Raw genomic sequence first — 27,174 nt, forward strand, 5'->3', positions numbered from 1 at the left:
TACAACACTAAAGTGGTCCTGCTTATAAAGAGATTACAATTTAGCCCATGAAGAGAATATGTAAAAATATAAGTATAGGATACTGGTTGATTTCTGGTGAAGACAGTGTTGTAAAACGGTTCCAAGGAGTCAAATTTCCCACTTTTACTCTAGCAATGAAGGAACACCAGACTGAAGAACAATCAAAAAATCCAAAGAGAAATTTCATTAAGTCCTTTCATCCAGCCCAGGGATGGAAGAAAAAGGTAACCAAAAGCTTCAAAAGTTTCTGACACCAGAAGAAGGGTCTTGCTGAATTAGGTAAAAGATAATAAAATTAGTCTTCCCCTGGACCCAGGGAAGGTTTCTTGTAGCATTTGATACTCTACTGGGCACAGAGCAGATGGGTCTTTTCAATGGAAAAATAAGGTGTGTGCCCCAGCACTCTCTGCAACCAATGGACCAATGCTGCTAAACAATTTGATCAAATGAGGGTAAGACAAAAGGAGATTAAGATGGACAACTTTTATTACATAAAATTGAAAAAACTTTTACACAAATAAAAACTGATCAGTTAAACTTAGAAAGCAAACAGTTAACTGAAAGGAAAAAGAAGTTTTGGAGTGAGTTTCTCTGATAACAACCTAAAATATATGTGTGTGTGTGTGTGTGTGTGTGTGTGTGTGTGTGTGTGTGCGTGTATGGAACTGATTTAAATATGTAAGAACAAGAGATAAATGGTCAAAGGACAGAAGTTTCTTCTCAAGGGAACAAACTCAAGCTATCAACAACTACATGATAAAACGCTCCAAATCACTAATATTAGGAAAAATGCAAGTCAAGTCAACAAGCATTTATTAAACTTTGTTAAGCTATGCGCCACATACTGAATGTTGAAGATAACAAAGAAAGGCAAAAACAGTCCCTGATCTCAAGGAGTTCAAAGTCTTTTAGGGGAGACAATACACTAACAATAGATAGATAGATAGATAGATAGATAGATAGATAGATAGATAGATAGATAGATAGATAGATAGATGATAGATACAGGATAAACTAGAAATGATCTCAAAGGGAAAGCATGAGGGGGTGCCCATCAAATGAGAATGGCTAAATGAATTATGGTTTATAAATGTCATGGAATACTAATGCAGAAACAATAAATAGGATGGACTCAGAAAAACCTGGAAGGATTCTACATGAACTGAAGTAAAGTGAGATGAATAGAAAGAACAATTTATATAATCAACATTGTAAAGAAAAGCATTTAAGAAAGATCAAGTACAACTTTTTTTAAGAGAAGTGACAGAGAAGGTCCCCCAGGAGGCAAGAATGAGTGAATTAGCATTTGTTAAGCACCTACTATGTGCCAAACACTGTTCAAATAGAAAATTGAGTCATGTAAGGGACATAGGTGGATCAAACACAAGTGAAGAGGTTAGACTTGAAAAATCCTCTTTTTCATTTAAGTTAGGAAATACATATATACATATATACATATATACATATATAACATAATATATGTGTGTGTGTGTACACACACACACATATATATATATATGTATATATGTATATATATAAATTCACAAGACAATAGGTTCCAATTATGTTGCCACCTCTGGAAGAAGTCATTTCTGAGAAAAGAAACAAAGAGGCACATGCATTGTCTATATTGAACACAGTAGACACCAGGGACTCTTTATTTTCATTAATTACCCTAAAAGAGGAAGCATCCATCAACTCAGTCCAATTCAAAACAAGTAGATAGACTCAAATTTTCTAAACAATATCACAAAGGATATGTTTTCACCAATTAATGCAATTCATACATGTCTATAGTCCTGTTAATATCTATTTGGTTGCTAAAGAAACTCAGTGTTAAACCTGAGATATTAAAGTATGCAAGCACACACTGACTCAATCACTATTATTCAGTTAGACTCTGTCCCTAACTATGACAGGGAAACTTCTGTTGAATAAACGGGTTTAAAATTCAGTCATGCATAATCATTAGCTTTGTACAAAGACCCTACAGAAAAGACTGTGGCTAAGCCAGATTTTAGCTTTTCTTTTGAAATTCTATGTAATGGGACGATGGAATTTTAAGAATTATTCTCTTTCCTACATCCTTCAAGTTATGTGTTCTTGTAAAGATTTTATAAGAAGTGCTCAGCTTACAAAAACTGTGTTGAAAAGTTTATACGAAGTCAGTCTGGATTTACAAAAAGTAGTTAGGTTCCTAACTTAGTTCACAAAACCTAGTCCTTTAGAATTCCTTTAGAATCATGGCATCATAGATCAAAAATGAGAACAGACCTAAGAAGTCGAGTAGTCTAACCCCCTCATTTTACAGATGAGGAAACTGAGTCCCAGGTAGCTTTTGACTTACCCTAACATGTATCTAGTACAACCTATTAAAGGCACTTTCAGATTCAAATTTAGTTCATAAACAAACAAAAAAAGTCCTGTTGAAGAAAATAAAGACAAAAACAAGGAGCTAAAGGCAAGATATCATTTTTTTCAGATAAGGAAATTAAAGTCCAGGAAAAAAAAAAATACAACTTAGTAACAGAAGTAGAATTTGGACTCAGGTTCTCTGCCACTAAACCTAATGATCTTTCCATGCTGCTTCTCACTATATATTTGTAATGAAAAGTAGCAGAAAACAATAATGCTGTAATACTAGTACATAAGTTTTAAATCAAATAATAAAATGTTCTTACTTGTCTTGAATTTTGGCACTTGAAAAAGGAAATTAGTTACAGATGAATAAAGAAGTAAATGGAGCTATCTGAAAATTCCAAAAGACCTTTAGGCGCTTTTTAAAAAATGTTTTATTAATGCTTTCTTTTCTTAACCTGGATACCCCTTCCCAATTCACCCTGAACCCCCTATTCTAGACATTTTAACTTGTTCACAAGAGTCTTTTTTCTCAAAATGAATTTCCACATAATATATGAAGTTTAAAGTATATAAAATTTACTGTCATATATGAGAAAATGTTTTGAAAGTTCTTGAGACAGAGGAAAATTTGAGGTCTTTTCCTCAAACCATGCTATATTCCCCCTCCTCTCTATCATCCTCAGATACTTATAAACTTTTCTAGTGGGGGATATTACAGAAACTATCTCAATCAACCTCAATCTATACCTTCTCTTCAACAATTTTTGTTATGGAACTGCTTTCTAAGTGAGATAAACTTCTAGCTGTATTCCTTCCTTACACATGCTCAGCTTGCTTGTTAAAGGCCAGACATCTTGGTAACAGAACACCAATGAACAGTTTCTAGAACCAATACCCAGGAAACCAAAAAGAGTCAACACAGGAGGAAAGGAGAAAAATACAGCAATACGACAAGATTTGAGGTGAAGTAGCAAAGGGAAAGGAGGTGCTGAAAGTGAGTAAAGCCAGTGGTGGTTGCTTCTCTGAACCTTCTTACCTCTGGCAGGAAACAGAAATAATCTGGAGGAGCTGGGAAGAGCTCCAAAGACCAGGCAGTCCATCTCTCATTTCCATGCCTTTGCACAGGTTTCCTGGAAGGCACTCCTTCCTCACATTGGCCTCTTAGAATCCCTAGTACCCTTCCAGGTTCAGCTCAAGTAGCGCCTTTTCTGATGTATTTCAACTTTAAAAAAAAAATTACTTTGCTTATATCATCATATTAAAAAATTAGCTGCTTGAGAACAAGAGCTGTTTCCTTCTCTGTCTTAATATCCCTAGTGCCTAGCACAAAATAGGTACCTGGCAAATGTTTGTTGGTTAACTGAAGTTCTTTTTTTGGCTGGTAAATAGAAAGAACACATTGTTTTCACTCTAAAAGGCTGCAAACAGGTGCTAAGATACATTCTTACATACCTAAACTGAAATTCATATGCCCATTTCTTAATCTTTATTACCAAGTAAAAATATAACAAAATTCCATTAAATATACTTCATTATTACACATTACGCTATGAGCTACATAAAATCCTCTCCCCTGAAATTTGGCTACCTATAAGGAGATGGATAAGCAATGGACCTGTGATTATTTCATTACTATAGGGAACACTCAGATCAAGAAACTTCCTTTTCCAATGAAAGCTGGCTCCTTTTCTCTGCCTTACAATATTAAACAGCTGCCTAGAACACTGAGAAGTTAAACGTCTTGTCTGCCCAAGCTCATAAAGTCAATATGTGTTAGGCAGGACCAAGGTCTCCCACAAATTCCTAGGGCACTCCCCTAGAGACCTCCAGCCACCATGAAACACTGAACCATTTATGACTGCTCTTTGAGTCTGATCATTTAACCAGTTCTCAAGCTATCTGATTTCACGATCACCAGTTCATGTCTCACCATCTCCTCCAAAAGAAAAGCATGAGATTTTATCAAACCTTTTGCTGACAATCAAATGCTTTGTAAACTATATCTACAGCATTCTCTTAATATCTCAATTAACTATATCAAAAAAGGGTCAAACTCTGTCTCTCTTCTTCCTCAAATGATCTTCAGACTGGAAACGACAGACCAGGCTTCTATGCTACTGCCAATTCCTTACAGCTGCTTCACCATGCCCCTTCTCAGGTGTCCTTTCCCTAATACCCCCCTTTCCAGCACTCCTTTAAGTGTAGTCTTCCTCTTTCAGAATCTATGCTCCTTGAGGTTAGAGACGGTCTAGCTTCCTTTTATGTGTATTTACAGGGCTTAGCACTCAATGCCTGGCACATAGAAAGGTTTCAATCCATTTATCTAACCTTGTGCCCTCAGGCAAGTCATTTAACTTCTTTGGGCTTTAATTTCCTCTTTGCTACAATGGACCAGATGGCATCTAAAGTCTCTTCTCAACCTAGAACTATTGTATGATCCCAAAGTTTTCATTGTACCCTGACATGGATCTATTAATACATTTTTATCCCTACATGATACATCCCTCACACTACTTTTTGAGCTCTGCTTTTTTACAGCATTTTCTCCCTCTTCATTTGATGTCAGAGCTGTCACTTCTTCCTGATGCCTTCCTGTACCTGGCCTTCTCACAAGGTCCTAACCTGCTGAGGGCTTAGAAACTAGATAACTTAGCTTGTTAGCATAATATATGAAAATTGTCTCTAAATAATGGTTACAGGGATTTCCTGAACACCAAGTACACAGGCGTCAGAACTCTCATTACAGCAACCCCTGTAGAGAAGGGACCCATCTTCTTTACCACTACCAATGACCAACTGCCATGGGTGTCCAAGCAAACCAAAGTATCCTTGGAATAGCACTGCCCTGCTTCAAGCCCGGTCACTGCTACCATTTTCCAGGAAAGCAGCACTAACATAGACTCTACCTGGCAATTAATTGCCTCTGCAGAAAAGCTATTGAAGACCTAAAAAAATAAAGTTCTTGCCACCAAACTCCTTGGCACTGTCAAATGATTTAACATCAGAAAAAGCTATGGTTTTATCAATGAAAATAGCATTAAAGGAGATGTGGATTACCATTTGCTTTGTTGTTAGTCCCTAAGGACCACTGGATATTTTCATTTGACTTGAAAATTGTTCTTTGTCATCTCCTGATTCTAAAGTACGAACTTGTTAAAAGTAGGGACTGCCTTGCTTTTCCATGTATGTATGCCCAGAGCTTTGCAGTATTTTGCACACAGTAGCCACTTAATAAATGTTCCTCCCTTCATTCAATGATTTTTTTGTTTGTTTGTTCACAGCCTGGATATCAACTATATTATGGATATCAAATGCATTCTAGAAAGGTGATTTTGATAACTAAATTCTTTAACAGTGCTATGTACTTCTTTTAAAAGACTAGAGAACTGACCTATGATTTCACTGGCATAGGGAACTCTTCAGTAAGGAAAATTCCCTCTGGTCTAGCACCTTCTCTTCATCTTGGCCTTTGAGAGCTGCCAAGAACACAGAGAGGTTAAGTGGTTTATCCAGACCCACAAAGCCAGTGTCAAAGGTAGCACCTTAATCTTGGTCTTCTTGATTCTGAAAACAGATCTCTATCCACTACATTGAATTGTCTCTCTGTCTCTCTCCCTCTCTCTGTCTCTGTCTCTGTCTCTCTCTGTCTCTGTCTCTGTCTCTCTGTCTCTCTCTGTCTGTCTGTCTGTTTGTCTCTCTCTCTCTCTCTCTCTCTCTCTCTCTCTCTCTCTCTCTCATACACACACAGACACAAAGACATACACTTCTCATACAAATTCACTCTGTAGTCTTCCAGCTGTCATACTTCCTCTAATTTTACAGTTAAAAGTGTGACCACAGCATTTCAAGAAATTTTTTGTAACTCTTTAAATTTCAAACTATTCTGGAAACCCCAAAAGTGAATCATGATTTTCCTGTTTTAGGATTAACTACTCTCTGCTTCTTTCTGTACTCATTTAGCTACTGGCCAGAGCTGCAAAAAAGGTCAGGTGGAAAATGAGGTTAAGAAAGTTAAATACAGAGTTATCTATGGACTGCAATTACCCAACTCTTCCTAACACTGATAAGAATACGAAAAGGAAAGTTTCTCTCCTTTTAAATATATTGCCACAGACTCACCTAAAAAATAAAAAGTATTTTTTAACGCAAGAAAGAATCAACTGAAATCTGTAACAGTTCACACAATGTTCTCCAGACTATAAATCCTGTCCCCAGCGAAACCGAACGACAACTGTTGTGCCAGACACAAATGACTAGATTTGGGGCTACACCCCCCATACACACACACACACAAAGACACACAGACACACACACACAGACACACAGACACACACACACAGACACACAGAGACACACACACACAGACAGACACACAGACATACACACACAGACACACACACACACAAAGACACACACACACACACAGAGACACACAGACAGACAGACACACACACACAGAGACACACACAGACAGACACACACACACAAAGACACACAGACACACACACACACAGAGACACACACACACAGACAGACACACAGACATACACACACAGACACACACACACATATACGCGCGCGCACATACAACTTCCACACACCGGAAACTGACAAGGAAAGAGCGAGAATTCAGAATAAGCAAAACCGATATTTGCATATTTAGCTAGAAAAAGCGAACCACATCACCGAGGGTCCAATTTCCTACCAAAAATGACAGCTGCCCTCCCCTAAGCCCCCTGTCCGAAAGCGGCACAGAGCCCCCAGTGACTGGGGAGGCTCTCCTTCGCGGGGCGCCGAGGGTGTGCTCCCCTGCCCGGCCTGCGCTCGCCTCTCCCGGGCAGCCCTCGCGGTCAGCTCCCTGCCCTGCGGCTTCTCCGCTCCGCCGTCCCGGCCGGAGCTCGGGCGCTGTCCCACTCCCGGCCCCCGGAGAGAGCTCGAGGAGGGGAGGGCAGAGCCCGCCTGATCGGAGGAAGAGGCTACCGGGGGAGGCAGGCGGGAAGGAGCCCCCAGAGTCCGGGGAAGGAAGGCGTCCTGCGAGCCGCGGCCCCGGCACCTCCAGGTGGGACTCCCTTCCCCAGCGCTGCTCCTCCCCCCCATCAATAAACCCGACCCCAAGGCTGACTGGGGCAGCTGGGGCTGGGCGGGGGGGCACAAGCGACACTCACCGAAGTCTTCCTCCTCCATGGTGAGGCTTCGGCAGAATCGGGGACCTGGATCCACCGGCGAGCCGGCTCGGCCCCGGCGACGGCTCTCGTCCCGCCGGCAGCGGCGGCTCCGGCTCCGGCTCCGGCTCCGGCTCCGGCTCCGGCTTCTGGACCCCGCCCCTCCTCCGAGGCGCCTGCCCGCCAGCCTGCCGGCCTGCTCGCTCACTCGCTCCCGTAGACGGATGGCACGCGCGCACGCGCGCCCTCTGCCTTCTCGTGCCCCTCCTCCAACCCCGCCCCTCCCCTTCTCCCGCGGGCTCGGGGCTTTGCTCTCCCTGGGCCGTCCGGCGGACGAGCGCGCGCACGAGAGCGAGCGAGGGCGCGCGGCGGCTGGCCAGGAGGGAGCGGGGAGCGCGCTCCAGTCTCCCGAGAGGCCCCGCCTCCCTGGTACTCGGGTGCTGCCCCCTCGCTCCCTGTCGCGCTATGAAAAGAACAATTTTGGAGGACAGATATTTCCTGCGGGGAGTAGTGCTTCGTAGGAGGCGTACACAAAGGCGAAGGGGTTGCCCGCCTGCATCCGAGCGTGTCCGGGCGGCCGCGGGGGGGGGCACGCGGGCAGCGCGGGGATGTCGCCTGACGTCAGGCTCCCAGGTTGTGGTCCTCCGGCTCCCTGGGACGCGCGGCGCCGCTCGGAGCCGGGGCTGAGCCGCATGGCTGGAGCGGACTTCGGAGGGCTCGCTGCACGCGTGCGCTGCCCCTGCTCGCCACGGGGGCTGGAGTTCGGCTCCCGAGGCAGATCGCAGCCCGCTGGTGCCTCAGCAGCGGAGCCCTGCGGAGTCGGCTGAGAGAGCTTGAGGTCCTCACCCCCAGGGCAGGATCTGAACCCACCTCCTACCGACTCCAGCCCCATGGAGGGCCGAGCTGCGCTCTCTGTGGTGAGCCATTCACAAAACAAGCTACATCCAGGATCAAGAAATAGCGGACTGAGGGAAGGCACCAGAATGAAGGGATTTCTATGGGAAAGACTTCCTCTAGATGATGGAATGTTAGCTGAGTGGGGCAGCAAGGTGGTGCGGTGGGTAGAGCACCAGTGCAGGAGTCAGGAGGACCTGAGTTCAAATCTCACCTCAGACATGTCACACTCACTAGCTGTGTGGCCTTGGACAAGTCACTTAACCCCAACTGCCTCATGCTGGGTGACCTGCAGTCATCCTGATGAATATGTGGTCACTGGATTCATATGACTCTGGAGGAGCAGTGAGGCCTCCCTCACTCAAAACAAAGCCAAGTGCAAGTCATGGCATCATGTCTCTGGTGGCATGGTCTTCTTTGCCAAGGAAGGACAAACACACACATTTTAGTTGAGACATAAAGGAAATCAAGTCAGGAGGTGGAGATGAGGAGAGAGAGCCTTCCAGGCATGGGGCACAGCCATGGAAAATGCCTGGAGCCAAGAAATGGAGTATTTTATTCCTGGAACAGTAGAGAGGTCAGTGTCACTGAATCAAAGAGTACATGGTGGGAAGTAAGATGTAAGAAATCTGAAAAGGTAGGAAGGGACTAGGTTGTGAGAAGCTTTGAATCCCAAACAGAGGATTCTGTATTTGATCCTGGAGGCAACAGGGAGCCACTGAATTTTGGGGGGCGGGGGGGGGGGGGGGGGGGGGGGGGCGGTGCGGCGTAACCTGGTCAGACCTGTGCTTTAGAAAAATCCTCCTTAATGGACGATGGATTGGAATGAGGAGAGATAAAGCAGACAGATGTGCCAGCAGGCTATTGAAATAATCAAGGTCTGACAGAATGAGGGCCTGCACTAGAGGGGTTGTCAGAGTAGATTAAATGGAGTATATTTGAGAGAGGTTGCAAAGGTAGAATAGGCAAGCCTTGGCAAAAGCTTTGATACGGAGGGCTAGGAGATGGTGAGGAGTCAAGGATGACTCCTAGCTTTGGGGTCTGAGGGACTCTGAGGATCATATTGGTTTCTATACTAATAGGCAAAATAGGAAGAGAGGAGAGAGTTTAGAGGTAAAGATGACAGGTTCAGTTGTGGACTTGTGTTTAAGATGTCTACTGGACATCCAGTTCAAGAAGTCTGAAAGGAAATCAAGGATAGGAGATTGGAGGTCAGCAACGAGGTTAGTCAGGTTAAGCAGATTTGAGAAGCCTTTGCATTAGAGATGGTTAACTAAATTTATGGGAGTTGATATCACCAAGCAAAATAATATGGAGGGAGAAGAGAAAGCACAGAACATAACTCTGAGTACACCTATGGTCAGAGACTGAGAAGGAGTGGCCAGATAGGAGGAGAACCAGGAGAAAGTGGTGTCTTAAAAACCTAGAGAGAGGAGTATCAAGGAGAAAGTGATCAACAGTGTCAAAGACTGGAGAGAGATCAAGAAAGAGGAGAGTTGAGAAAAGGCTATTAGATTTGACAGTTAAGAGGTCATTGGTAACTTTGGAGAGAGTAGTTTTGGGGGAATGATAAGTTTAGAAGCTGACTTGTAAGAGGTTAAGTAGAGAGAAAGCAGAGGCACCAATTTTAGACAGCCTTTTCAAGGAGTTTAGCCACAAAGGGCAGACGACATATAGGATATTTATTGGAAATGGAAGGATCAAGTGAAGATTGCTTAAGAATGGGAGAGACATGGGCATGTTTGTAGGCAGTAGAATAGGAACCAATAGACAGGAAGAAATTGAAATAAGTGTTAGGATGACAGAGGGAGCAATCTGTGGAAGACAGGATGGAATGGAAATGCTTTAGCAGGTAGAGTAGTTAGTCTTGGTAAGGAGGAAAGCCATCTCATCGTGTGACATAGGAGTAAAGGAGGAAAAAGTAACAGAAGCCATGTGAGTGATAAGTGATGAGGAAGAGGGGAAAAGAGAGAGCTCACTGTGAATGGCTTTAATTTTTTCTATGAGGCAAGGTTCTCAGTTGTGAGGGTGTGAGGGAGGGGAACTGTGGGAGACTTGAGGAGGGATGAAAATATTTCAAAGACCCTCTGTGGAGAATAGGGTTGGGAGTTGATGAAAGAGGTATGGCAGGGTTGCCTGACAACAGGAGGGCCCAGTTAAGGTTGTGACTCAATAAGAATGGCTTTATGATTTCTCAACCTTCATTCAGCAACAGTGTAGGAGTGAAGGAGGAGGATGGTGGGAATGATCCAAGGGTGAGACATGACAGGACATAATTGGCAAAATGATAAAGGAACTCAAGAGGACAGTTGAATTGGTTCACCAAGGAATCAAATAATAGTGGCCAATAAAACCCTAAATGGTTCACAAAGAGTCTGATACAACTGAAACAACTAAACAATAACAAATAAAAAGGGGATTTCAGAATTCTTGAACATGGAGGTAGTACATTTGTGAGTAAGGGCAAGATCAAAGGTATGACCATCTTTGGGTATGACCATCTTTGTTGTTCACTTCTTGGCAGATATACTGGAATGGTTTGCCCCTTCCTTCTCCAGCTCATTTTACAGATGAGACAACTGAAGCAAAAAAGGTTAGTAACTTGTCCAGGGTCACATGACTAGTAAGTGTCTAAAGCCAAATTTGAACTACAGTCTTTCTGACTTCAATCTCTGCACTTTATCCACTGTGCTACCTAGCTGCCACTATGGCCATCTTACACTTCAGTAATTGTAGGGGCTGGGACTGAAACCCTAGGACTTTGTGATTCTTCTAGACTGGGTCCTTGGTCCACTATACCAATAATGACTTAGAAAACCACATATTAATATTATCTATGTTCTTTTGTATTTTTATTTTGTTAAATATTTTCCAATTACATTTTAGTCTGGTTTGTGAGGCACTGTAGCAGCAGTACAGCCCACTGATTGCTCCTCTGATACTTCTACACTTTACCAGTGGAAGATTTAACCAAACCTTTTTGGAATTCGTTTCCCACCTCTTCTGTATTTTCAGTCAGTCAATAAACCGTTTATTAAATGCTTTGTATGTGATTGCCCTGTACTAAGAACTCTGAATACAAATATGAGTAGAAAGATAGTTCTGGTCCCCAAGATTTCATTCTAATGAAGGGCAGGGAGATGGTAGAGGAAGCCTAAGCGAATCCTGGAGAAGAATGGGACAAGCCTGACCTGGACACTCCAATTAAATGGTTGGAGTTGGAGTGGGAAAGGATTAAACATTTATATCAAAACTGCTATCTGTGCTAATATTGTCTCATTTGATCTTCTCAACATTCCTTCAAGATTGATGCTATTATCTTTATTTTACAGAAGAGGAAACTGAAGCAGACAGTGGTTAAGTGACTTGCCCTGGATCCCACAGCTAGTGTCTGAGTTTTTGAATTCACATCTTTATTCCAGGCTCAGCACCCTTCCTGCCCTATGGCAGTTACTGTACTTTAGCAATTTAACAACAGACTTTTTTTTTTTAAGCACCTGCATTTTTGGTTCAACTTGCTAGGCACTGGACTAGGTTGAAGGGAAGGGAAGGGATAGTTGTTGTTTGTCCTTCCTTTTCCAAGACCAGTGACATCATAGGTGATATCTTGACTTACCAGAAACTGGATTTAAGTGAAGCAGAGTTGCACTCTCACTCTCTCTTCCAGAGTCATTGAAATCCAGTGGCAAGACAAGAAAAGTCCAAATGGCTGCCATGCTAAGTGGCTAAGTGGCTAAGGTCATTGGATGACCTTAGCATCTTCTATGTCTGACCAAGCCCCAAGTAGTTTTCACAGCACCTGCTTTGGCCACCTACATGCCTATTGGAACAAATTGTTCTCATCTGCCCATACCTTGAGGGGAGTTGGGATGCAATGCTTGGGATTCACATCCTCCTAACTTCACATGCTTGGGATAGACATGCCCCTAACTCACCAACAGATTTGAGGTCTGTAAGTTATCCTCAACCTGGTTTAGCCCATATGCTGAGATAGTTTACCCAGCTGTGACCATTATACATGCTACAGCTTCTGGGAGCCACATGAGAGTTGGGTGACAGGTGTACACAAAAGGTGGACAGGTGAATGAGCAGCTTTGAAAAGAGCTCAGCAGGCCCACACACGAGGTGCTAGTCCTCCCTGAACACCCCATACACCCCAGAACAACACTACTCCAACTAGGATCTATTCCTCTCTTTCTATTCTATGTTTCCTGCCTCTAAGGCAATTCCCTATGCATGATAAACAATCAATCAATAAACAATTTTAAGCACCTACTATAATCCCTGACTTCATGGAACTTACATCTATCAGAAAAAAGATAACAATTACACATAAATGTTACATACAAAATAAACATGTACATGCAAAATTTGTACAAGGTAATTTGAGGGAGGAGGCGGAAATGGTTGGAGGGAATCAGAAAAGTCCTCATTTAGGAGATGATGTTAGAGTTAGTTAGACTATTAAAGCAATTAAGAATTCCAAAAGGTAGCGATGAGGAGGGAGTGCATTCCAGGTATGAGGGACAGTCTGTGCAAAAGTACATAGATAGGAGATGGAATACTATGTATAAAGAAAAGCTAGTTGGGCCAGTTTGACAGGACCATAGAGATCATTGAGGAGATTAAGGTGACTGGAAAGGTGAGTATGAGCTAGGTTTCAAAAGACTTTCAACAAAGAGAAGGCTTTGAATATGATCCTAGACATAATAGGGAGCCATTGGTTTTTATGGAGCATGGGACTGACATGATCAGACCTATGCTTTATGAAAAAACGGAAGGGACTTATGGCAGGGAGACCAATGAAATAGCTATTATAGTAAGCATAAGCAAGACATGATGCGGTCTTAAACTAAGATAGTGGGTGCCCTGTGAGTGCTAACAATTTTTGTTTTTCAATAGCTTTTGGTCTGAAACTTTGCCCAACATTTTTGAAATTCTAAATAGATTATATCTACTGTTTTCCCTTTAGATGCATCTGTACTTCCACCACTTTATATAACTCCAATAAATTAGTTAGGCACAATTTTGTCTTTTAAAAATCAATGCGGCCTGTATTAGAAGTCAGAAGAAACTTCAGTTCGAATCCTGCCTCTAACATTTATTATTTCTACCAAGATCACTCTCAAATTCTTGTATCTGAGCCCTCTGCTGAGATATAATCTACGTTAAGCACAGACTCACAACTACTAGTTGCCTATTGGACAATTCAAGCCATGTGTCCCAGGTCTTCCCATTAAAATGGCAATATAAGGATCACAGAGAAGCCCAGTTCTCTTATACAATTAATTCCCTTACTCCCAAATAGGGAGTAATAGGGCCCTGGGAATTGAAAAGATACAGAAATTATTTCCTCCATCCAGTCTAGAACAACACAAAAAGGTAGCAAGAAAAAACAGAGGGTTCATACTGAAGAAATAAAAAAGAACTCTAGTAAATGGGACAGAAGCCAGGAGAAAGGTAGAAAGAGAAATCATGGCCAGGGAAGTCCTTATGAGCTACAGGTATCCCTTTCTATCACCTTCAGAGGTCATAGAGGATAGCAAGGGGGTTTTAAAAGAAGAATGGACATGCAAGGGAAGAGGAACACATTAAGGGAGAAAAGGAAAGAAAGGCTAGGGAAAATTATCTCACATAACTGGATACACAAGTAGGAGTTCATACAAACAAGAAAGAACGTGAGGAAGTAAGGAGAGAAGAATACAGACACAAATTTGGGTATAAAAATATATCATATACTTCTCACAGGAGATATATTCTTAACCAAATAAGAGACAGAGGCAATTACAAAAGATAAAACAGAAATGATTCAAGCCCTTCTCCCCTGGACTTATCAAATGATTTGACGCATGACTGGTAACCCTAAATCTTTGCAGTTAACAGTGAGTTTCTTGATGAAAAGCAGTGAAAATAAGCAGAAGCAGCCATAGGAACATCAGGGCTGCAACACAGATGATGACCCTCTCACATAGTTACCAATTCTTCATCATGGGACAAAGCCAAAGGTTTTACATGCAGCCTGTTCCATTACCAGTGCTCTTGACCACGACACTCTTAAGTATTTCCTAACCCACCAGCAAAAACATCTTTATCCATGGAAGTTCCATTAGAGAAATAATACCAAATATCCACCCCTATAGATGCCTCTACGGAGGCGCTGCCTCATTCTTTACCAGGGGTTCAATAAGGATTCTCACTTACTTTCATCCAGAAACTCAGGATTACCATGAAGTCAGCTAGGAAATTCCCTTTCTTTTTTTTTTTTAATATTGAATTTTATTTTACTTTTTTTCATTTGTACTTAACAGTATTTTTTCCAATTACATATAAAGACAGTTTTCAACATTCATTTTTGTAAGTTTTTTGAGTTCCAAATTTTTCTTCCTCTCTAAGACAGTAAGCAATCTGATATAGGTTATACATGTACAATCATGTTAAACATACACAATTATCTCTTGTTTTCCCCACTTAATGTTTTTTTTCCAATTACATGTAAAGATAGTTTTCAACATTCATTTTTGTAAGATTTTTAGTTCCAAATTTTTTCCCTCCCTCCCCAAGATGGAATGCAATCTGATTTAAGGTTATGTATGTACAATCTAGTTAGATATATTTTTACATTAGTCATATTGTGAAGGAAGAATCAGAACAAAAGGGAAAAACCACAAAAAAGAGAAGAGAGAAAATAGTATGCTTTAATCGGCATTCAGACTCCATAGTTCTTTCTCTGGATGTGAATAGCATTTTCCATCATGAGTCCTTTACAATTGCCTTTGATCATTGTATTGCTGAGAAGAGCTAAGTCTATCAAAGTTGGTCACCTTACAGTGTTACTGTTACTGTGTACAGTGTTCTCCTAGTACTGCTCACTTCACTCAGCAACAATTCATGCAAGTTTTTCCAGGTTTTTCTGAAATCCCCCTGCTCATCATTTTTTATAGAAAATTAATTCCATTACATTCATATACCACAACTTGGTTCAGCCATTCCCCAGTTGATGGGCATGCCTGCAATTTCCAATTCTGCCTCTACAAAAAGAACTGCTATAAATATGTTTGTACATCTGGGTACTTTTCCCTTTTTATGATCTCTTTGGGATATAGACCTAGTAGAAATATTGTTGTATGCGCAGCCCTTTTGGCATAGTTCCAAATTGCTCTCCAGAATGGTTGGATCAGTTCACAATTCCACCAACAATGCATTCGTGTTCCAATTTTCCCATATCTGCTCTAACATTTATGTCATGTTAGCCAATCTGATAGGTGCGAGGTGTTACCTCAGAGTTGTTTTAATTTGCATTTCTCTAATCAGTAGTGATCAAGAACTTTTTTACATGACTATAGACATCTTTAATTTCTTTATCTGAAAACTGTCTATTCATATCCTTCAACTATTTATCAGTTGGGGAATGACTTGTATTCTTAATAAATTTGACTCAGTTCTCTATATATTTTAGAAATGGGACATTTATTAGAGACACTAGCTATAAAAATTACTTCCCAGCTTTCTGATTCCCTTCTAATCTTGATTGCATTGGCTTTGTGTAAAAGTTTTAATTTAATGTAATGAAAATCATCCACTTTGCATTGCATAATGTTTTCTATCTCATTTGGTCATAAATTCTTCGGTTCTCCCTAGATCTAACAGGTAAACTATTGCTTGTTCTCCTAATTTGCTTATAGTATCATCCTTTATGTTGAACTCATACACCCATTTTTACCTTATCTTGGTACACAGTGAAAGATGTTGGTCTATGCCTAGTTCCTGGCATATTTTCCAGATTTCCTAGCAGTTTTTGTCAGATAGTGAGTTCTTATACCAAAAGCTGGAGTCTTTGGGTTTATCAAACAGTAGATTACTATAGTCACTGGCTGTTGTGTCTTGCATAACTAACCTATTCTGCTGATCTACTAGTCTATTTCTTAGACAGTACCAAATAGTTTTGATGGTTGCTGCTTTATAATACAGCTTTAGATCTGACATGAATAGGTCACCTTCCTTTGCATTTCTTTTCATTTATTCCCTTGATATTCTGGAACTTTTGTTCTTCCAGATGAATTTTGTTATTTTTTCTAGCTCTTTAAAGTAATTTTTTGGTAGTTTGATTGGTATGGCACTGAATAAGTCAATTAATTTAGATCAAATTGTCATTTTAATTATATTAGCTTGGCCTACCCATGAGCAGCTGATATTTTTCCATTTATTTAGATCTGACTTTATTTGTGTGAAAAGTGTTTTGTAATTGTGTTGTGTTAATATAATTCCTGAGTTTGTCTTGGTAGGTAGACTCTCAAATATTTTATATTTTTTAAATTTTTTATTGTATTAGTTAGTTTAATGTTATTTTAAATGGAATTTCTCTTTCTAATTCTTGCTGCTGGGCTTTATTAATAATGTGAGGTTTTTTTTATATCCTGCAATTTTGCTAGAGTTGTTAATGATTTCAAGTTATTTTTTAATTGATTTTCTAGGATTCTGTAAGTAAACCATCATATCATCTCCAAAGAATGATAGCTTTGTTTCTTCATTGCCTATTCTAATTCCTTCAATTTCTTCTTGTCTTATTCCTAAAGTTAAACTTTCTAGTTCAATATTGAACAATAGTGGTGATAATGGACATCCTGATCTTACTGGGAATGCTTCTAGTTTATCCCTGATACATATAATGCTTGCTGATGGTTTTTGATAGATGGTACTTAACATTTTAAGGAAAACTCCATTTATTCCTATGCTCTTGGTGCTGTATTTTGTCAAAAGCTTTTTCTGCATCTGAGATGATCATATGATAGTTTTCCTTATGAACTATCCTTGCATTCTTGGTATAAATCCCACCTGGTAATAGTGTATTATCCTTGTAATAAGTTGCTTTAATTCCTTTGCTAACATTTATTTAAAATTTTTGCATCAATATTCATTAGGGAAATTGGCCTATAATTTTCTTTCTCTGTTTTGGTTTTTCTTCCTGGTTTAGATATTAGCATCGTATTTGTATCACAAAAAGATTTGGTAGTACTTCTTATTGACCTATTTTTCCAAGGGATTCCCTTTCTTCCAGGCAAATACATATTCACTGTAGTTATGTAGCAACAGTTTCACCTCTCCTATGTTGCTAGAGGAAAGACCTACAACAATACCACCCTTTGGTGCTGCAAGCTCTTTCTGGGAAGGAGCTGTTATAACAGTAAGCACCCCAACATACACAGTGGGGCCTGCTGTCACAGGTTCTTGGTTCTTAGATCTGCATTCATAAAAGGAAAGCAACTTACAAGGGGTTAACAATCACTTTAATTAAGCACATATATCATTCACTTAGTTCAGGGGAGTCAACACCCTGAACTTCAAAGAAAATACAGAGAAATCAAAGATCAACAGACATGGTTTCCTCTGCCTGAATTCAACAGACAGTCCAACTGTCTGACCATAGTTACCAAATAGGGAAGCACTGACATCTTGGTTTTCAAAGCAAGGGGGCTTCTTAAAGCAGCTTCCTAGAGTCCTCATCTGGCACTCAAACCTTCTTACAAAAACTAAGCCCTAAAGTAAAACCTGACCCTGGGAGTATTTATACTCTTTTTAGAGCCAAAGGGCATAACCCTCTGATCCAGTGCCTCAACAGAAAAAAAAACAAAAACAAATGTGTTGGGAGGAGTTTGCTGAATAGGTGGAACAGGAAAAGGTGGAGCAAGAAGGGTCAAACAGGAGCTGAGAAGAAGTTGGTCAGACTACTCAAAGCTAGGAAGGATAGTCAGAAAGCAGGCAGCTGGGGCAGCAAGTAGAGTGAGAGATTGTTTGTGATTTTGTTTAATGGAGTCTGTTCATGATTTGTTTAAGGGAGCTAGTTAATGAGAAGCCTAACAGGGAGAAGGCTTGGGGATGGTGTTGCCTTCTGCATTGTTATTGTGTATAGATTTCTTTGTTGTTATGATGGATTTGGCTTTCTGGTGTTGGGATTCACTTTCTGGTGTTTTTCTTCCATATGGAGAGTCTGTTTATGCTGGCATATTCATAGTTGCCCTTGGTGCTGCAAATATTGTGTTGGTGCAACAGCACTACAGCCTAGGAACTTCCCTCCATGCCCCTTGCCCCCCCACTTGAAATCCTAGCTACTCCCTTGGACTTGTTTCCTTCCTTATAATATGTATAGCCCTAGTTATAACCTACCATACAGGGGCATGATGGTGAAGCTGTTGATTAGCAGGAGAAAACCTCTTGCCTTGAGATGGGGCAAGATAACTAATTTGCCAGTTGGGGAAAAATTGAGGGCCACGTGGTTCAGGTTCCAGATAAAGAACATCCTCCTCCTCATGTCCAGATTGGCAACGGACCCATTTCCTTATCTTTGCCTTTCTAGAAATGGTTTTAACTTGGTTATTTAGTACAACAGAGGTCATATGCTATGTCCAGTGATGCTAACATGCCTCACAAACAATTTTATGGGGCTGGGGTGGAGAGAGGTATCATCAACATTATTTGACTAGTTCTAACACCAAAGGGAAAAACCTCTGAATATTATCTCCAGGCTCCCAATCACTAGTGGAGAGAGTGCTGGACTGACGGTCAGAAATATCTGAATTCAATTCAGCCTTAGATGCTTATTCACTGTGCATCCTAGGCAAGTCATTTAATATGTCTGCCTCAGTTTCTCCAACTGTAAAAATGAGAAAGGTAATAGTACCTAATTCACAGGGTCGTTGTGAAGATCAAATGAAATATTTGTAAAGCACTTAGCATAGTGCCTGGCACATTGTGGGAACTTAATAAATGCTTGTCTCTTCCCTTCCAGCATTAGGCTAGGCCCATGACCACTTTTAAGGAATCAGTATAGATCAAGATAATATTTGACCCATCTGTCAAGGTTTCCTCACATGCCAATCTTTTAGTCCACAGCTCAGGTCATTAGAAGGACTTGACAAGACCTGCTTACTTGATAAATGACCAGTGATGTACAGTTACAGTAGAAGTGAGGGAGATGCAGATAATATAAATAAAAGAAGAAAAGAAAGAAAAGAGAATTGACGAAATTTAATAAAAATAGACAGAGGAAGAAGGTTTAAAAGGGCACACAGACAAGCAGGGAAGTGCCAAAACTAATCAATTAAATATATACTTCTACAAATTCTGAGTTTAAACACTAGAAAAGAACATTTTCATATACAAAAGAATGCAAAAATATTTTACATGAAATTATGACTTTCCATTTTACACTACTTTTTAAAAAGTATATAATAAATTCTACACATTACTTTCAAAAGTACTACTATTCATTTACTAAGTAAGGCACCCTGAGGGAAAGATTGGAAGTAATAAAACCCAGGCAAGTGAAACCACCACCACCACCACCATCTTCCCCTCATGGAGACAGCCCAGGACCTTGAGCTCAAGAGACTTGGAAACAACAGTGCCCTGTGAACCAACAGATGTGCTTCCAGCCCAGCTCCCACAGTCATTATTGAGGAGGTAGATTATTGTGGAGAGGGATCCCATCTTCCTTATCACCATTATTGCCATTAAAACAGGCAAATAAACAGAGGAACCTGAGAGTGGCAGCACCTTCCCCCCCACCCTACTTCAATCCCACCCAGCACCAGTCCTGCTTCCAGTCTTCCATCCAGGCTTTATGGCCACCATCTTGGGTAGCAGTTCCCATAGAAAAAGGTCTAGAAACCCCTAATTATCAACCAACTGCTACACACAAGGCAGACAAACTAGCTTAGCTGAAGCATAGGGATACCAGGGAGAGATAGGAGGCAGTATGTGCCACCATCTTGATCCTTGACCTCCACCCAGACCCTGATGAAGACAGCCCAAGACCCTGATCCCAAGAGACTTGGGAATAACTGGCTTCCAGCCCAGAATCCTCAGTCATCTTCCTGGGAAGTTAGACTTATGAAGATGCAACTTGGCCAAGTGTTCCAGCAGGTGGTACAACCACAGCTACTGAAGACCCAGAAAAGAAAGTTCTGTCCACCAAAGTCCTTGGCACTATCAAAAAGTTCAATATGAGAAACTGACACAGTTTTATCAGTGGGAATGATATTTAGAAAGAAGCATTAACATCTGCTTTGCTGCTGTGACATAAAGACCATGGGATTTTTTCATCTGACGTGTTGCTGAAACTTTGCATATGGGTTGTCATTAGAATATGAGTTCCATGAGAGCAAAGACTATCTTGCTTTTCTTGCTTAACAAAGAGGCAGCTAGATGACCCAGTGGAGAGCACTGAGCCTGGAGGCAGGAAGACCTGAATTCAAATTTGGCCTCAGATACTTACTATCTGTGTGACCCTGGGCAAGTCACTTAACCTTCTTTTGCCTCAATCCACTGAATAAGGAAAGAGCAAACCACTCCAGTATCTTTGCCAAGAAGACCCCAGGGCCAGTATGGTCCATGGGGTCACAAAGAGTTGGACATAACTGAACAATAAAGTGCCTAATACTTTGTTCATTCCTTTTGAACTTCATTCTTTCCTGTGCATTTTTTTAAAGCCGGAATACCCTTCTCTCTGTCTCTCTTTTATTGCTTCCTTCATTCTGATTAAAAAATAAGAGAAAAAAATGCCTTTGTAATAAAAAAAAAAGTCAAGGAAAATTAATCCTCACTGTTGCCATGTGGAGAAGTCTGTGTTTCTGCAACTTGTGTCTGTCACCTCTCTGACAAGAAGGTATAACATCTCCCATCATAGGGTCTCTGGAGACATAGGTTGATCATTCCATTGATCAAAGTTCTTAATCAAAGTTGTTTTTCTGTACAGTCTTGATGTCCTTACGTAAACTGGTCTCCTGGTTCTGCTCACTTCACTCTTTATCAGTTCGTTCTACCCAGCATTCTCTGAAATTGTCTCTTTAAAAATTTCTTACAATGTAATAATATTCCATTACATTCATATACTTCAGTTTGTTCAACCAATTTCCCAGCTATCTTTAAGATGTAATCTAAGGCAACCCCTTAGATTCTAGTTTCTTTCTTTTTCTTCCTTTTAATCCTCCATTCAGGATCAGGAATTTTGTTTTGTTTGCAGTTACTTCCAGCTTCATACAGTCCTCCTCAACCTCTCCTCCTAACTCATTTCCACTTGTTTCCCTATCCTTGGTCCATTTCACATAAGAGTGAGTCTCATCTGATACCATTCTCCCACTCTTCCCCCACATGTGCATACTCTTCTTCTCATTTACGCAAATTATGAGATGTCATACAGGTCTCTACAATTTACCTTTCTAAGTTTCTCTGCCCTCTTGTTTTTAGTTCAAGGTTCCTAATCCTCTTTGTTCTTCTAATCAGAAATCCTTGTTCCTTCCAGTTCTTTCCTCCAGAGCTTTTGTTTCATTTTTTAAAAAAAATCTCTTAATTAATTTCTTCTAAGTATTCATGTGGTCCTTGTGGAAAATCCATTTTTTTTCCTTTGAGTCTCTGCTTGCCATTATTATGGAGTTATATTCTCTCTCTCTCTCTCCCTTTCTTTCTCTCTCTCTCTCTCCTTTTCTCTTCCTCCCTCTCTCTCCCTCTCTCCTTCTCTCTCTCTCCCTCTCTCCTCTCTCCCTCTCTCTCCTTCTCTCTCTCTTCCTCTCTCTCTCTCCAGACATTTCTAGGTTTGCAGTCACATTTGATACTAGTGAGTGTTGTTTTTGTTTTACTCATACCTCCAACTTTAGTTCTTGAATTGGAGCTTTGTTCCTGAGCTATATGTTACTGCTCTTTAACAAAGTTTTGGGTGGGGTGGTGGATCTCGTGGGTTCTTGTCCTGACCTGCCTCTCTTGAGTTTTTTTAATCAGACCAGCTTTGTGGTTCTTTTTTCCTTCTGTATAAATCCCCTTCCCCCCAACTTATGGGGTTAGGGTGGAACAGAGGCATGTCTCATAAAGGGCACTGATGATAGAAGAATGTCATTAAGACAGTAAAAGATTCTGTGTAAAATGGTTGATTTGGGAAGGATAGCTGTGGAGGATCAGGTTCTCCCTCCTGCCTTAAGATGCTATACACCACAGTAGCAGTATAAGTGATCTTAGTGTCTATGGGGAAGGGAAATGACAGCTTTTCTTCTGTATTGGTCCTGGATACAGTCCCTCCAGTGGTCTCTTTGGGTTCCCTTACCCAGCTATCAGTAGATAAGTGTGTAGACTCCCTGAAAATGCTTTGTTGGAAACAGGAGGAGAATTTTCTGGGCTTTATGGCTAGAACCATCGGGTGCTTTGTTGACTGGTGTGAAGGTGTGTAGTGATGGGCATGGCACCAGCATTTCCTCCTGCCTTTCAGCCTTCTAACAATTTGGTCTGCACTTATTCATCAAAGGGTTGTTCAGTTAGAAAGTAGATTAAAAACCTTTTTCTCTTGAAGGTCTGTGTCTGAGGATCCCTTCTAGAGTCTATAAGGTATATCTTTTGTGGCATCTGGCACAATTTTAATTTCAATTATTTCCCATCTAAATCTTGGAGCCAAGAGGGATCAGAGTATTTTGGAGCTTGCTTTGTGCCTAAGTCCATACTTGCTTGGAAAAACAAGATTATGTGATCTAAGAATCCTTTGTTTAATTGTACTTTTTTGTGTCCTCTGTGTATATGTAAAAATAAAGAATTTGCAGTAAAAAAAAAAAAAGATAAGTGTGTAGATAAGGTCAGAAAGCAAAGATTCATTTGTGGGGGCTAAAGATCAGCATTTCTAGTAGCAGTTGTGCTGGTCAGCTTCAGAGTTTCCACAGAAAAGAGGCTTATTCCTTTGGAACACCTCTGGGAAGACGTAGCCAACACACTCCACATGTCCACAGGTGTTGCATATGCTGATTGCAGGAGAACTTCAGGAGACCAATACCAGAGAGTGACTACCACAGGTATGAGTACCATCTGGCTGCCGTAGATCTGGGCTTGCCAAAGTTAGCCAGTTGAACTGTTCCACTACTAGTTACAAGTATGTTTTCTGGCTTCAGGTCATGGTGGACAATGCAGTTAGCATGAAGAAAGTCTGGGCCTCTTAAGAACTGCCTCATTAGGTCCTTAATGATCTCCAAAGGCAGAATTGGTGGAGGAGCCTTGTTCAAATATATCCTCTGGTCTTGGTCCACATGTTCAACCACCAAGGTCATCTTGGTTTCTCGATCAGTTTGGACAGTGGCACAGGCTTCCATCAACTGGAAAACATTGGGATTGATGCTCAAAATGCCTCCAGACTCCTAAGGAGGGCTACCTCCCAGATAGTGCTGACAGGCAGGTCCCCTGGATCTTTGAGGTTCAGAGTTCTAGGATCTTCAAGGCTTTCCCTTAACATCTCATTTTAGAATCTTAGGGACTTCTGGCCCCCTGGGCATGGGCTGTCCTAGTCTGACCCCTGTAGCACAGAACTGTTTGGCCTTCCACTGGTCCCTTATTTTCTGCCTGCTGCTGTTCATTAAGGCTTTAAGATCCCCAATGTATGGTTTACTTAGGGAACCCCTACATTCTTTCTGACACCAGCTACAGAGCCTTGCAGCTAAACTTGCCAAATCACTGATCACTTAAAGCATGTTTGGCTAGAGGAATATCTCCTTTTTGTGAATCCTAGGTTAGAAGAGGTCACTTATGATAGTTTCTCACTGGATTTCTTAACCATCATTTGGTCTGGTGATAATTTCAGAGTTTTGCTGGAATAGGTACATGGGAGCTATGTAATCAGCGTCTTATAGAGGCAGCTTTCTTGTCAGGAAGCTAATGTATGCTGAAAAAAGAAAAACATACTATACATAATAGAGATTCATGTTGTCATATCTAATCATCTTTTTTTTGTTCTGTGCAGATGGAAATATTTGTTTCATAATTAAAAGGAAAATTAATTAAAATAACACAAGGATGTTGTTTATATGTGCCAGATTAGAACCTCAAGTCATCAAAGGTATTTAGGTGTTTTCTTTTCTTGGGAATCCACTCCCATATTAGCCATGATAAAAAGTTATTTTCAAGGGTGTGCTGGAGCCAGCTCTGAGAGCCCATAGTTAAATTTTTGATGTGAGCGTTTACACCTCAGAAATCCCAGACTCAAAACAGGACTTGATTTATTGTTGATAGTTTAGACTGAATAAAGTGTTAATGATGCAGATTAAATTTAAAAGTGTGTGTCCATACATTGTCTTCCACCTCCCACCCCCCTCCCTTGTTAAACAATTGCCAGCACATCTCTGTACTGCTCTATAAACATGGTGTCAACCCAGAGGGAATGTAGTACAAGGCTTAAGGAATGAAGCGGAGGCTCGTGAGTGTAGGATAACAACAACTGGCATTTGTACAGTAATTTAAAGTTTGTGAATCCCTTTACATCCATTATCTCATTTGGACCTCATGACACCAGTTATTCTCAGGAGGGAAAACAAGCAAAATAATTGAGCAGCTTTACCTTCTTTGTTATCATTGTCCTGAATGCTTGGAGCATGAGTGTTTTCCCATCTTTGATTCTCCTCTTTCCTCTTCTAGTTGTTTTTTTTAAGTCCATTCCCATCCTCTGAGCTTTAGCATTACTAATATTATTCTTAAAGGACTGTGACACACTTTTATATTCCTCTTTTTTGACTTGCCTTGACTTTTCTTATATATCTTTAAAAAAATTATAAGTTGGATAACAAAACTGAATGTTGTCAAATAACATTGACTAAGCTAAAAAAGAGATGTGAGAAGGCACTTCCCCCTGTCTTTGCAGAGGTAGGGGATTCTGGGGAACATTGCATATAAAGTAAAAATTCTTTGATATGTTGGTTAGATTTACTCAACTGTGGTTTTCCCCATCCTCAACCCTCTTTTATCATTTGCTTTATAGGTTTACTCTCCTCTCTGTGAGGTGATATAAAAACAAAGGATACTGATGTAGTCCACTCTGGGCAGGCTTCCAGAAACTAACTGCATCACTCCCTGGGAGGTTTACGTTACTATTGTGGGGAATCTAAGGCAGCTGGGTAGTACAGTGGATAGCGTGTAGGGCCTAGAGTCAGGAAGACTCATCTTCCTGTATTCAAATCTGGCCTCAGACACTTATTAGCTATGTGACCTTGGGCAAGTCACTTAAACCTATTTACCTAAGTTCCTCATCTGTAAAATAAACTGGAGAAGGAAATGGCAAACCATTCCAGTATCTTTGCCAAGAAAAGAAAAACCCAAATGGGGTCATGAGAAATGATTTGGATTGTATCTGTATACTAAAAATAGAATTGGTACCATAGACTTATTAATAATATATTTAGCCAGGAACTCCAACTTCTTGAGAAGAGTTTGAAGCTACAAGACAACAGGAAGAAACTGTTCTATGTTGAAAGCAGAATGAAGGTTACAAAAGGTAGTGTTTCTATATCCAGTGGATCCTAAAATAAATAAAAATGGTAACCAGCAGCTCAGCCTAGAAGCAATACATGCATAGATGGGCTTCCCAAATCTGAAAATGTCTTTTTGGTGAATGGAAGAGGGTGCTTATTAATGTCACTGAGTGGAAAGTAAGAACAGGCCCCAGGATCCTGGCAAGTTGCTTATGTTGAAACTAGTCTGTTAAGGCTTGGGTAACACTTTACTTTGAAAGTCATCAATTCTCACTTTGTCTAAGGCTTCAAGTAAGTGAAGGGGGCTGAACTAGATGATTTCCAAGTTTCCTTTCTAAGATACTTAACTTTCCTAGTTTAGGAACTCACTTATGGTGGTGCACAAATTACTCTGGACAAGCAATAATTCTGATATAGTTTCATTATGTGATAGTAATAGTCATATGTGCATAAGCTTCACCTGACACAGACTCAGACCTTGACCAAATAAAACCAGATTTCTCTACTCTTATCTCTTTCCTATCAGTTGGGTGCTAGATTTTGTGTCGTACTGATATGTTTCATTTTTCTCTTTTGTTGTATTTTTAATTCTGTGGTTAAGTCTTCTAGAGCTGTAGCTTTTTAGAGAACACACTTCAGTTACTCTTAGAGATACTGCAATCAGTGTCATATATTCAGGTATGAGAAGGTCTCAAGTGTTCAGTTTAAAATGAAAAACTAAAACTATTGCTGCAAAACAACCTAAGTAATCTTCGGAAAACATGAAAAATCCTTCACAAGGACCTGGCATCTGGAGGAATTGTTATTGAATCCTCTACAGTGGAGTGTCAAGTTTCTTGAAATTGGAAGACCAGCAAGATGACTGAGAGAAAAAGTAAAACAGCAGCTGCTGATATGAAGGAAAAAAATGCTCCTCATGGGCAAAACAACACAAAGACTGAAGAAAAGTAATGTTAACTGACGAAACTCATTCTTTCACTCAATGTTATGCCAAAACTGTCAGAAATTGTCCAGGTAAACCTAAGATTTAGGTATCTTCATCAACTGTAAAATGTTCATTCTCTCTCCCCTAAACTCCCCTCCTCCCTCCCCCCAAAAAATCCTTGTTGGGGATTTTTCTTTGCAGTGGCCCTGTAAGTCTTGTTCCTTAGTGGGAATTATGAATCCTGATAAATGCATCAATATTTTGAGAAGCAGAATTATATCTGATATTAGAAATTCCTAAATGGAAATGGAATATTGCACATGCTCTTCACCATGCCACATATAATTAAGAAATTTGTCCAAGAGATGGAGATAAACATGTTTTAGTTGTTTGGGAAATTGTTTGATTTAAACCCCTTTGAAAAATATATGGATTCTTCTCAAGACTAACCATATCAATAGCAGAATTAATGTCCAGTATGATAAAAGTGTAGTTTCATGATGAAGAATTAAAGAATGTGTCAAGAACTTGTGCACTCAAAACAAAATTG

The 27,174-nt window shown here is 40.5% G+C and overlaps 1 protein-coding gene and 1 pseudogene across 1 annotated transcript in view; both read right to left on the bottom strand.

Moving 5' to 3' along the window:
• The window catches only part of CYTH1 (cytohesin 1), a 168,580-nt gene extending 160,826 nt beyond the window's left edge, over positions 1–7,754 (bottom strand). Inside the window, exon 1 of the mRNA XM_072645186.1 lies at positions 7,548–7,754. Coding sequence (XP_072501287.1) covers positions 7,548–7,566 — 19 coding nt within the window. The 5' untranslated portion in view covers positions 7,567–7,754. The remainder of the gene's footprint in view (positions 1–7,547) is intronic.
• Positions 7,755–22,998: 15,244 nt separating this feature from the next.
• Positions 22,999–23,780, bottom strand: LOC140527897 (cyclin-dependent kinase 4-like; annotated as a pseudogene).
• Between the last annotated feature and the right edge of the window lie 3,394 nt (positions 23,781–27,174).

This window comes from Notamacropus eugenii, chromosome 2 (assembly GCF_028372415.1).
Source record: "Notamacropus eugenii isolate mMacEug1 chromosome 2, mMacEug1.pri_v2, whole genome shotgun sequence".
Lineage (NCBI taxonomy): Eukaryota > Metazoa > Chordata > Mammalia > Diprotodontia > Macropodidae > Notamacropus > Notamacropus eugenii.